This window comes from Pinus tabuliformis, chromosome 5_1 (assembly GCF_031772625.1).
Source record: "Pinus tabuliformis cultivar Carrire ecotype Pingquan chromosome 5_1, CPIR1, whole genome shotgun sequence".
Taxonomy (NCBI): Eukaryota; Viridiplantae; Streptophyta; class Pinopsida; order Pinales; family Pinaceae; genus Pinus; species Pinus tabuliformis.
Genome location: NC_142305.1, coordinates 888877009 through 888890469, shown reverse-complemented (window position 1 = coordinate 888890469; position 13461 = coordinate 888877009). Strand labels below are relative to the sequence as shown.

At 37.0% G+C, this 13461-nt stretch overlaps 1 protein-coding gene across 1 annotated transcript; it reads left to right on the top strand.

The window, feature by feature from the left end:
- The first annotated feature begins 11636 nt into the window (after window positions 1-11636).
- Window positions 11637-12479, top strand: LOC149167662 (uncharacterized). The gene has a single exon (XM_089430554.1). It carries the CDS (start codon window positions 11637-11639, stop codon window positions 12477-12479), a length of 843 nt encoding a protein of 280 aa, XP_089286680.1.
- The last annotated feature ends 982 nt before the right edge of the window (window positions 12480-13461 follow it).

The following is a 13461-nucleotide window of genomic DNA, read 5'->3' as shown; positions in this document are numbered from 1 at the left end:
AGAAATTATTTTAGATTGCATAGATGAAAGATAAAATCTCGGGTTAGTTTTAGAATTAGATATTTCTATTCATTAGAATACAATTACATGTTGTTAAATTAGATTTAGAATAAAAGCATTTTACTTAGGAATTATTAGAAAGGAAATATCAATTCTCAACACACACACAAATTGGGAAACTGGTCCCATTATCCCTAGTCAGACCCACCATCCCAAACGGAAAAGGAGTTGCTTTCAAGGTCCGGACCGGGTGGGTATCCCCCTTGTTGTAGACCCAATTTTCGGGGCTTCAACATATTTGGCGCTAGAAGGAGGGCCCGAACTGTGAATGGCTAGTAAATCTAAATCTAAATACCATTCTGAGAGTAAATCACCCTCAACATCTCCCCCGACTTCTCCATCGCACTTAGAATCTTTAAATCTTGAGCAAGAAGTCGATAAAACAACAACCATTGCCACAAACCTGAACATTTCATAAAAATCTACTATTGAACCTCCTGAAGTTGAATCTTTGATCAATAAACTCCAAGGATTTTCTATATCACCCCAGAAATCTGAAATATCTCAAGGTAGTTTGACTTTGCAATATAACCCTTCTCATCCTCTTACCAGATTGCAGAGTGAAAATTTTGGTATTGAACCAACTGAACTACCTCTACCTAAAAGGAAAAGAGCAAGGAAATCACCTAAAGGGTCTGATAGCAAGACTCTTTCGTCATCATCATCCATCTCGACCTCTCCACTGCGAAGTCAACCATCCACCCCTCCACTTCAAATTATTGTCCAACAGACTACTGGAACTTCAACATCTGCTTCACAACCATTTGGAACTGTAATATCGTCATCTTCCCAACCACAAGGAACATCTTCTGCGCTTTCCTCTGCTATTAGTTCAATGATGGCCCAAAACCCATGGAATAACCCAGGGGCAGTCTTAATGCCTATGCCCTTGAGTCAATTACTGACCCATCTTGAAAAGTGGCTACCTAAGTTTAATCCTGAAGTAGGCATGCTAGAAGAAGAACACATAAACAACTTTATGTTATCTATAAATCTCAATGGAGTTACTAATGAAGATGCTATTGTCCGGCTCTTCCCTTACACTTTGCAAGGAGCAGCCGGGTCCTGGTATTTTTCATTAACATACAGATCAATCACTAGTTGGGGTATTTTCCAAGAGAAATTCTTGACTAAGTTTGGTGATGATAGGTCTACTGCGACATTGATCAATGACCTGTCGAATCTTAATACTGAATCAAGGGAACCTATCAAAGATTTTAACTCATGTTTCAATAAACTTTTGAATAAAATTCCTGCCACTTCCAAGCCTAGCAAAGAAGTTCGAAGTGAATGGTACGTATCTACTCTACCATCAAACATAGCGATCTTTGTCGATAGGGTTGCCAAAACAACTTTGGCTGATAATATGAAAGAATCAACAGCGGTAGAAAAATGTATCATAGCCTTAGAAAAGAAAAACGTTGTTGATGAACGAAAATCTAAGAAGGTCACTTTTAAAGAAGATCCCAAGAAAAAACAACCGAAAGACCCATTTGATTTAGAAGGATTGCAGAAAGTTTTGAAAACCATGTCTAACGAAATGGTTGACATCGAGAACAAGTAGCAGAGACTTCTTCTAAAAAGCGTTACAGGCCTTATAGAAAAAATCCTTCAACCGATTTAAAACCTCCCAATGCTATTACAAATGCAAAATCAAAAGAAGAAGAAGAGGAAGTTTCTAACGAAGAACCTACTGATGAAGAAGAAGTTGTAGAAGTACAGGGAATGTGGGACTTCATTCTCCCAGATGAAGAGGATCAAGAGGCATCACCAGTCAGTACCAGAAGTAGAAATCAACTCGATCCTCCACAACCTACTCCTAAACAGAAGAGCGCAAGCTCAATATCTAAAGATAAAGTCGCAGGTAAAAAATCCTCACCCAAAGCGACTCAAACAAGCCTAGTCCAATCCGATTCACCAACTCCATCTAAAACATTGATTGTTTTTTATGAAATGGAGTATAATATCGTAGAAGACATGAAGAAAACTAGGGCTAACATTACCTTTCATGAATTGAGAAAATTAAAACATCAACAAAAGTTGCTTTTGAAAGAATTACACGCGATCCCTGTTGCACCTCTACCTGCCGTTGTAATCTCACAAGCTTCTCATGAGATGAGAAGACCTCCAACTAATGTGACTAATAAAGTTGATCCAAACGATATCACTTTAATTGGAGAAAGGTCAAGATCTCATACTCCCCCATTTCTTCTTACTTATGAAGTTTTCAACAAAAACTTGCATAATTGTTTAGTAGATTCAGGAGCTTCATCTAATATCTTACCTAAATCAATATGTGCAAAGTTAAACGTTCAACCTCAAAAATCTGCAGTACGCATAGTTCAGCTGGACCAATTGCAGGTCGAAGTGATCGGTGAACTAAATCAAGTTACCATAAGGTTGTCATCTATTCCAAAGGTATGTCAAGTTATTGATATTCTAGTTGCAAACATTCCAGAATTTTATGGTTTAATTCTTAGTAGGAATTGGTCTGAAAAGCTTCATAGATACTTTGCTACCGATTGGTCACATATGTGGCTCCCTTACAATGGTAAACCGAATCAGATAAAGGTTGAGCGAGAAAGACATAAAAAATACATAGTAACGGAATTGGAAGGAGAAAATGAACCTATAGCATATAGCAATAATATAATTGGAAACTATTCTGTTGATTCTTTCTTAGGAAATTTTAATGCTCATACTTCGCCTTACTTAGAACATTTTGTTTTGTCTCAAGTAGAAAACTTTTCTCAAACAGATAGTTCTAAATGTGTTAATTTTATAGATAGTCCTATAAATAAATCTTTATTTTGGAAGTTATTTTTTTACGGTTCTAAGTCTAATGATGGAGCATGAGCAGGATGTGTATTAGTTAGTCCAGAGGGAAACAAAACTATGCTAACTTGTAGACTCAAGTTCGATTGCACCAATAACACTGTAGAATATGAGGCTTTAGTCCAAGGATTATACAAGGCAATTGGATTAGATATCAAGTATATACAAGTCTTCAGAGATTCTGAAATTGTTATTAGACAGGTACGAAATATTATACATTGCCTATCAGGTCATTTAAAGCATTATCAATCTTTAGTGCAAGATCTGACTGAACATTTTATAGCATTCAATATTTCACCAATTCCCAGACTCCAAAATGCTAGTGCTGACCTCTTGGAAAATGTAGCTTCCAAGCTCATTCCCTCAGAAGACTATAGCCCAGACAGATTCTCAATCGAATTAATCTTTAGACCCTCAATTCCTAATAACGTTACAAACTGGAGAATTTTCAACGATGATCCTAATATTGTAAGCTTCCTCACATTAGAGGGATCTTACACTAATCAGATAATTGATGAGGACCAACATGATAAACAGTTGCAACAAGAAAGCACTAATAATGTTATGCCAAAATCAGTAGTCAAGTTGGAAGACCTATATGATTTGAAAGACCGATTCAAAATATCTACCAATTCAAAACTTCAGAGTTCAACTCTGAACTATGAATTAGTAAATCTAGGAACTGATACCAAGCCGCAGAATATCAACCTAGGTCTTGGCCTAACCCCTGACGAAATATTAGCGTATGTTCGTCTCCTGAAACAATACAAAAGTGTCTTTGCCTAGAACTATGATGACCTTAAGACTTACGACACTTCTATCATTTAGCATACTATCCTAATGATAACCGATGAAAAACTTGTCCAGCAAAAGCTGAGGAAGATCCATCCTAATCTGGAAAACCAGATTAAGTCTGAGCTCAACAAATTATTGAAAGCCAAAATTATTTTTCCCATTCGACATTCTAGATGGGTTTCTAACTTGGTCCCCATCTGAAAGAAAAACGGAGACATTAGAATTTGTATTGACTTTCGAAACTTTAACAAAGCCTGCCAAAAGGATAATTTTCCCCTACCTCCCATGGAGCAAATATTGCAAGCAGTTGCAGGATCAGAATTAATGTCCTTTTTGGATGGTTTCTCCGGCTACAACCAAGTTTTGGTCCATCCTAACGATCAATTAAAGACCACGTTCAGAACCAAATGGGGTACTTACGCATATCAAAAGATGCCTTTTGGTCTTATCAACGCTGATGCCACATTTCAAAGGGCCATGGACATCGCATTTAAAGGATTAGTAAACAAATCAGTAGTAATCTACTTGGATGATATAACTGTATATTCTAAAAAACGTGGTAATAATCTCAGAGACTTAAAGCAGATCTTCCAACGTTGCCAAAGGTATGGGATTTCACTTAATCCAAAAAAGTCATTTTTTGCATTAAGTGAAGGAAAACTTCTTGGATTTATAGTGTCAAAATCTGGAATCCATATTGATGCCAATAGAATCAAGTAGATTTCCGAAATACCCTTGCCTCACAACAAGAAAGCCATGCAATCATTTCTTGGCCAAATTAACTTTGTTAAGAGATTTGTTCCAGACTTCTCAAGGATTGTATCTCCCTTACAAGCAATGATTAAACAAATTCAATCTTCAAATGGGGCCAAGAGGAATATGAAGCATTCAATCTGATTAAGCAAGCGATTGTAAACGCCCCATCCTTAGCAACTCCAAATTTTTTCGATCCTTTCATTTTGTATACATTTTCCTCTGATAGATCATATGTTGTGATACCCACTCAAGCAAATCAAGAAAAGGCGGAAGCCCCAATTGCCTTTTTCAGTTCAAATATACAAGGGACCGAATTAAATTATTCTGACGTCGAGAAACAAGCTTATGTTGTTTTCAAAGCAATCAAGCACTTCAGACCCTTCCTACTTAAAACCCATACGAAAATCATAGTACTATTTCCAACGATAAGAAATCTCTTAGTACAGAAAGACATGGGTGAGAAAAGAGCAAATTGGTTTACTGCCTTACAAGAATACGACGCTGAAATTAAACTAGCAAATATTGTAAAAGGTCAAGGCTTTTGCAAAATGCTAGTAGGAGAATCGCTTATTTCCGAAATACCATCTTCAGAAGTACAAATGTATGAGGTAAGCCTAAACGATATTGAATCATTATATGTTGATATCGTATTTTATCTAAAGAATGGATATGCTCCTTCAAACCTGGATTATACAAATAAAAAAGCCCTAAGATTGAAGGCTAAGCAATATCAACTCGTAAACGATGTACTTTTTAGGATGAATTATGATTATGTTCTCCTTCGATGTCTTGAGAAGTCTGAAGCTGAAAAAGTGTTGCAGGAACTCCATGATGGACTAGCAGGTGGACATTATGCAAGAGATGCTACAGCACATAAGATCTTGCGCGCAGGGTACTATTGGCCTACACTATTTAAAGATGTGCATAGCTATGTAAGGAAATGTCAAGTTTATCAAACTGATGCTATAAGACAAAAGAAACTGTTATTGCCTTTGCAACCAATCAATATCGATCAACCCTTTGATCAATGGGGATTGGATATAATAGGTGAGATCGTTCCTCACTCTTCTAAACAGCATAGGTATATCCTTACAACTATAGATTATTTTACTAAATGGGTAGAAGTCGTTCCTCTCAAGACAGCTAATGTTGAACACATCATCAATTTCATAGATCAGTTCATAATCACTAGGTTTGGTTTACCCTCTGTTTTAATGTTTGATAATGCATTGTATTTTTCTAGCAATGCTATAACTAAATTTGCGCTCGAAAGAGGTTTTAAGCTTAAATACTCTGCCAATTATTATCCACAGGGGAACGGGTTAGCCAAATCAATAAATAAAACTTGATTAGAATCATTAAGTGAAATATCGATCAAAATCATAAAAATTGGCACAAATATTTGATGTATGCTCTATGGGCAGACCGAATAACACAGAAAGCCTCCATTGGCACTTATCCCTTTAACTTAGTTTATGGGAAAGGAGTGGTTCTCCCAACTTATCTAGCAATTCCCTCTTTGGCCTTAGTTCAATTTATTGACAAAACACCAACTTCATCCTTACAGCTAAGACAACTGCAAATTCTTAAGCTATAAGAGCAACGAGAACAGGCTAAAATAACTCATGCTCATCATCAAGCATTAGTAAAAGCTTCTTTTGATTCAAATATGGTATCCAGAAAGGACTTTCAAATTGGAGATTTAGTTTTAAAATGGGATAAGGCTCATGAAGAAAAAGGCAAACATACAAAATTCCAACGAATGTGGCTTGGCCCATTCCAAATTGCGGAAATCATAGGTCCATCCACTTTTATGTTGCAGGATTTAGCAGGGAAAAGAGATTCTTTACCTATTAACAGGAAGATCCTCAAAAAATACTTTCCATACTTCTCCTATTTTTTGTAAATTAGTTTCCTTTTTAATAAAACCAGTTGTAAATGGTTACGTTCAGAATTCACGAAAAAGACTAGTATTTCTTTTAGATTTTGTTTTTTCGCTTGTATAAATAGAACTGATTTGGAAAATTGGTCATTACTACTGAAAGCTACAGTCAAAGGCTATAAGCCTGGAAATGATACTAGTTTCAACCTTGCGAATTTTGATAAAAAGAAACCTTTAGTGGGAATTTGTTTTATATCAGCGAATGAAAAGCATCAATAACAAAAAACAAAGATTCTCTGCAGAAAAGCTCTTTCCAAAAAACTCTAATATTGTCATCCAGAGCCATTCTTAAGGAACCAATGACTTCCTCCCCACCTAGAGAATTATGACCTTCAAGGAATAATCCAATGATACACTTTAAACTTAAAGATTAAGAGATCTTATCACGAGCTGACTTATCATGATCATAGATATTATAGCTTGCTGACTTTGCCAAAACTGCATACTACAACAAGGCAATGACTCAAGATTGTTGCAATCAAAAGATAAGGGGTCTCATCACGAGCCAACTTGTTCAGCAAAGTTATAAATCAAGTGAGTGGCACTGTCATAATTTGGCTACCAAACCAAGACATTGTTCTTTAAGAAATTAAAACAAAATAAAAGCAATAAGTGTGGATATGGATTTCCCTTTGAAAATCGTATATTTCTCTAAGTAGGATACAGGATCATTTTTGGGTAACAGGTAACCCTATCGAGGCTATAAATGCCTGCTGGCAGCAGAGGCTCTACCTATGACAAATGAGCATATTTAAAATTGATTTACATAGGAGACTTTGTTTTTATCTTTACAAACCAAGTAGTGGCTGAAGTAAATACGATGACTAGCTTTAGGAAGTAAATAATCAAAGTTAAAATAGAAGAAACAAATTAGCATTAACAGTTGAAAGCATGATGTACTTTATCTTTCTATAATAAAGTTTGATTTTCCAAAAAACCCTTCTGTTTTGGAAGTTTAGAAAATTCAAAAGAAAATCAGAGATAACTGGTTCTTCCAAGTGAATTGCCAATTGTTGTGGCCAGCAACAACCCCCCTTCTTATTTAGTTTTATTACTAATACTAAATAAGTGGGGACCCTTCATCTAAAAATAAAAAATAAATTAGAACTTGTATTCCCTTTTTGAATAAATCTTACTATCATAAACTTAGGAGAATACCCGCAAAAATCCAAAAGGACTTAAGTTTTATGATAAGTTCGAACAAAATCGTTCTCTCAATAATAAAGCTTCGCATCGCAAAAAGGTAATGGATGACACCATATAAGCAAACTCCTAAGATTGCGAAATCGCGATGCGAGATCGCACACCGAAGAAGCTCATCGCGCGTCACAGTTTTCATATGCCTCAAGTATCACTTAAGGTGAAATACCTCAAACCGGCGATATGCGATAACGCGTCTCGTAAATCGCATTTCGCATAAACATATGGTAATAAATGATTTTCAAACACAACAGATTAGTGATATTGCGATCTGTGATATTGCGAAGCAAATCGCAAAATCGCTTTATCGCAGATCTGCAAGGCTCATCATTCAAAAAAGTTTTTCATAATCCGATGTCAAGTTATGTGCATTAATGTTAATTTAATGAGTTAGTTGATGATCATTAATGAGATAAGGTTTCGATCTAATCGAAAGGTAATTTCACGTAGGGTGGTTTATTTTATATGATTTCGGCATTTAAAGATTTCCCGTCACCTTATTACTTATCATTACCCTTTCCTTATTTGTAAATTGCAAGAGTGGAAAGCAGAAAGGTATACGTAGCAGTGTTATGGGGAAGAAGGGAAAAGCTCTGATTTCTAAAGACAAAGAAATGACGCCCTTATACACAGACACCACCTTTAATAGAGCCGTCGGCATCACTACTTGGGAAGGCATGTACAGTCTACTCGAGGAAGAGAATCCAAGAGTAATGGAGGTTACTGCAACTGCAGACTCACGTGGGCCGTTTGAAGCGTCAATTACAGAACTTGGATGTTGATTCTCGCACCAGATAGCGGCGAGACCCAAGATTCTTCCATACATGGACATGATCAAATGGGTATTGGATAGTGCTGATATAACAGACAGACAATTTAAGATTCAGAGCCAAGAACTTATTGGGTTGTTCACTCCACAAAATTTAAGGTTTATATATCCCGTAACAAAAACGCGCAAGAGGCGAAAACTGGCACCAGGGAAGCCCGGATCGAGAAACGGAGGTAGTTTTCGATGCACGATTAGCGCTAATCGCGCATCGCTAGGAAAAACCCCTTGAGAAGGAAAGCCTCTGAGCACTCAGTTGCTTAAAAGCCCAGAAAATTGTAGGAAAAAGTGCTAAAGGCTAAAGGCAAAACTCGAGCTCTAAAAAAAAACAGTGGTATTTATCAGGGATATCCTTAAGTGGTATGTAAATTTCTGATCATTTGATTTAGCATCTACAGACCAGCTGGAGACAAAAGGCAAAAGAAAGAGAAGAGTCCATCAAGAGGTTAACCAAGTTGAATTGGGATTCTTACTGGCAGTACTTGGTTAAACCACACAGTCAATGCATGACTCTCAAATGCCTCACTAACTTTGTCGAAAAGATAGCACCAGCACTCGCCGATTTTGTTTTCGTAGGGCAACTAAAGTCGGAGGTCGGCCAACCAACTCTCCTCAAGCCGATTATGAATGCTTGCGACCACAGAGAACAGATACATAGATAGTAATTTCCATATTCGGTTTTAGTTTTAGTTTTGCCTTAGATGAAGACGGTCATTTAAATCTCCTCCTATATTTTTGTAATAAACTATTTTTAAAATTTAGCTAGTAGTAATTCAACCCTTCTCATGCATTTAGAGAAGGGTCCTAAAATTTGTCAAACACATTTCCTTAGAACATGCACTTCTGCACCCTCGGAGGAGGTTTCGATGAATGAATGGAAAAAGATTTATTGATATCTGTTTTTAATAACTGCTACTGAAATGCACTTTTTTATTCTTAGTAGATCTTGAATTAAGAAGAGATAAATCATTATTGCTGAAGCTCATAAGTAGAAATTGTTATCAATGGTACTTTTATCTCTTAACGATTTCTGCTTATGTGTTAAAGTGATATTTATGTTCAATTATTTATATATGAATGCTTGAATGTTTGAGTTATCATTTGGCACTTTTGTACGGTGATGGCTATTCTAGTTATGCTTAATATATGAATGACTTATTATGCGATATGCTTCTCACAATTGTTTCGGCTAACTTTTTATACGAAACGGTTCATTTTTATTGAATTATTTTCTCATAGCAATTGAATGATCTTTATTACCAATCATTGTTAGAAATTATTTTAGATCGCATAACTGAAAGATTAAATCCCAGGTTAGTTTTAGAATTAGATATTTCTATTCATTAGAATACAATTACATGTTGTTAAATAGATTTAGAATAAAAGCATTTTACTTAGGAATTATTAGAAAGGAAATATCAATTCTCAATACACACATAAATTGGGAAACTGGTCCCATTATCCCTAGTCAGACCCACCATCCCAAATGGAAAAGGAGTTGTTTTCAAGGTCCAAACCGGGTGGGTATCTCCCTTGTTGTAGACCTGATTTTCGGGGCTTCAACAAGACCAAATCAAGCTAGCAATTGTGACCAATTCAAAATCCTCTGTAAACCAGATCAATCGCTCCAATCCCATGGGATAGCCTGTGGATTTTTTATTTGCATGCTATAGAACGCAGATATGGATTGTAATTTGGACTGCAAACTTTGATTTCTAATGTAGAACTAGAGCCCATTGCCTAATCTAGGGGAGACTAAAAATGTCTCCTCCCAAATCAACAACGCTTCAAGCCATCTATAAACATCCTTCCAAGCAACATAATGCATCAAACATGCATAAGGACAATGCACATGTACACTTACAGTTGTTCATATTAATGCCCATCACACACTTGTTTCAATATTTTTTCAATGGTTGACATCAATGTCAACACCATATTGTATACAAGTGAGTCTGACCTACTTCGACCTGGAACTTGGTATTTTAGCACTTCATTACTTCATTGGTTTATAGTTATATTTCTGGTATAAGAGTTGAATTTCTTCCATTTTTCAATTGTTATAATGGTCAAATACATTTTGGGCAAATGAATATGATTAAACATAACCCAAAAATATGAAAATCAATTTCTAGCTAGTTGCAAATTGCATTTCCAGTTAATTGTAATAGAGGGGAGGCTCCTAAAACTCATATAATCACCCTCTAGTCATCCCACACTTGAGCATAACTCCCTAGAGGTTTTTTAACACAGTGTTGTTGTCATTGCACTTTTTGTAAACATTACAGTTTGTTATATGTTACAAGAAATTGTTTTTAGTTGTAATTTTTTAAATAAGTATTTAAACTGCTAAATAATTTCATATTTGGTTAGCATAAATTTTGTATACCACCAAAAGGAGTCCTGGAGAAAATTAGGAGAATCTGTAGTAGATTCCTGTGGGCCGGGAACAAAGAATCCTCGGTTCTCCCTTGGGTTGCATGGGAGAAAGTGGCGAGACCAAAGGAATGGGGTGGTTGGGGGATCAAAAGCCTCCCAGACTTCAGACTTTCTTTGGCTGCCAAATCAGGTTGGCGTCTCATAAAGATGGAAAACCTCTGGACAAGAACGGTAAAAAGAAAATACATTGATCCAGCCCCCCTGGAAGAGTGGATCAGGAACCCAATCAAGACTCAAAAGAATGCTTCTGCTATCTGGAAAGCCACCTTGGAATCTTTCAAGGTGATAGAGCAAGGTCTAGCTTGGAAGATTGGGAATGGTGAAAAGGTAAAGATTGGGAAGGATCCTTGGGTTGGCTGCAATGACAACTATGCCCTTCCCCCTGACCTGATTCAGCAGTTGGAAAGGAAAGGTCTCCGCTTCCTCAGCCAAGTGGAGAAGCCAGGTTTCTCATCCATCTGGGGGCAAGCCTGGAAGAATGGAGAAGAGTTGGATCTGGATCAGAGATGGTGGATCGATTGGAATACTTTCACCTAGGAACTTCTCAGGTCCAATGTAAGGCTGTCCGACAGGCAAGACGAGCTAATCTGGGCGCATGCAGATTCCGGGTCATATGCCCCTAAGGATGGATATTCCTTTCTTATGACAAGGAAAGGGTGGGGAGATCCGGAGTGGTGGTCAAAACTGCTCTGGAAACTTAAGAGCCCTCCAAAATCTAAAATCTTTTTCTGGTGTATTTTAAGGAGCAAAATCCCAACCTGGGATATATTGCAGACCAGATTCATGCACGGGCCTGGGAGATGCACCTTATGCAAAGCAGAAGCAGAATCCATTAACCACCTATTCCTAAAATGCCCGGAATCTCTAAAGATATGGGGTGAGACTGGAACTCTTCTGAACAAGCAGCTTGTCTGGGAAGGCAACAATATCCAAGAAGCCTGGCAGAAGTGGTGGAATGAGCATCCGAATGGAAATCTTCGCAATCTTCCCCTAATCATCAGCTGGGGGATATGGATCGCTAGGAACAAGAGTATCTTTCAGGATAAAGAGACCCCGGTAGCAATCATAGCAGCTCAGGGCGTTGCCATCTTCTCTAGTATTCCAGAACCTAAGGAATCCTCCTCCCAAAGAATTGTTCCTGAAATTCAGATCGCTGAAGGAATCCCTTGGGCTTTCTTCGATGGTGCATCCCAAGACAACAAAGCAGGAGCAGGACTCGTCATCCATGAATCCCCTTCTCACTCCCTAAAAGCTTCCGTGGGGCTAGGATCTGGTTCCAATAACTATGCAGAATTACTTGCCCTCAAACTTCTCTTATGCTGGCTCATTCAAAGGCACACTCTCACTATTCAAATCTTTGGGGATTCCCAAAATGTGATCAGATGGACAACCGGTCAACGTACATGCAATAATCAATTCTTAAAACAAATTCTGGGAGAGGTTCAAAGACTGAAATCAATGTTTAATAATTTTTCCATATGTCACATTTTCAGGGAAAGAAACGACTTGGCAGATAAGCTATCTAAAGATGGTCTTCAACAGGATCTGGGCAGCTGGCAAATAGAAGAAGACGAACAAGGCCAAATCAGAAGATCAGATCAGCCCCCATACATTAATCCGTCCTGATATATCTGGCAGGGACTTTTTGTTTGTTTTTTCTCGGATTATCAAAATATTGTGTATATAAAATCTCAAAAACAAACAGAATGACAATGCGGTTTTTTTAAAACTATTCAGCTATGGGTTGTTTTCCTCAATCATGAGGAGACCCGGTTTTGACAGTTTTCTTACAGCATGTTAGATTCATAGTCTTTCTGTGCACAAAAGAAACACAGGACAGCTCAATCAGGGATAGCTACAGCGCCCAAAGGGAACTCTTTCTGGCTTAAGGCAAAATATTTTTGTAAACCATACTTGACAGAACTCAGAATGAACAGTGATGCTTAGCATATGCAATGTAAACTTTTTATATACTTAATAAAAAGTTTCGTTTTTTTCCTTTGGAAAAAAAAAAATTTTGTATACCAAAGCTCATAATTTGTAAACTTTATTTTTAATTTATTTTTTCTTCAAATATTCGTTGTTAAAAATATGCATTGTTTTACAATAAGATAGCAGACATATTAAAAATGCCTCCACCCATTGACTCCACATAAGGCACTATACATGTACTAGAGTTGTTGGGTGATATTTAGTAACCCATCCTTTGGTTATTTAGGGGGTTTTGGGCCTTAATATCGGGGGCTTTGGACAAGGGGTTTTGGGCCCCTACCCTATGTGTGCCCATCTAGCAAGTCTACTAGGACCTTAGCAGTTGTGCTAAAGAGATTGGTAACTGGTCAAGTCTAACTCATTAGTGATGAGAATCTTCTTCCACTAGAAATTATTCATGAAAGTTGTATGAGTTGTGAGATCATGGATGAATCTCGTGACAAAACAAATGCCACAAGTAATATGGCAGGTGAATTTGGGTCAAAATGAATTTCTTCAATTTAGTTGATGTAATTTTTGCATGTCTTTACTAATATTTAGGTAGCTCATAAAAAATTACAATTGCCACTTTTGAAATAGAAGAACTCTCTTTTTGGGGGGGTTTTGTATCTCAAAA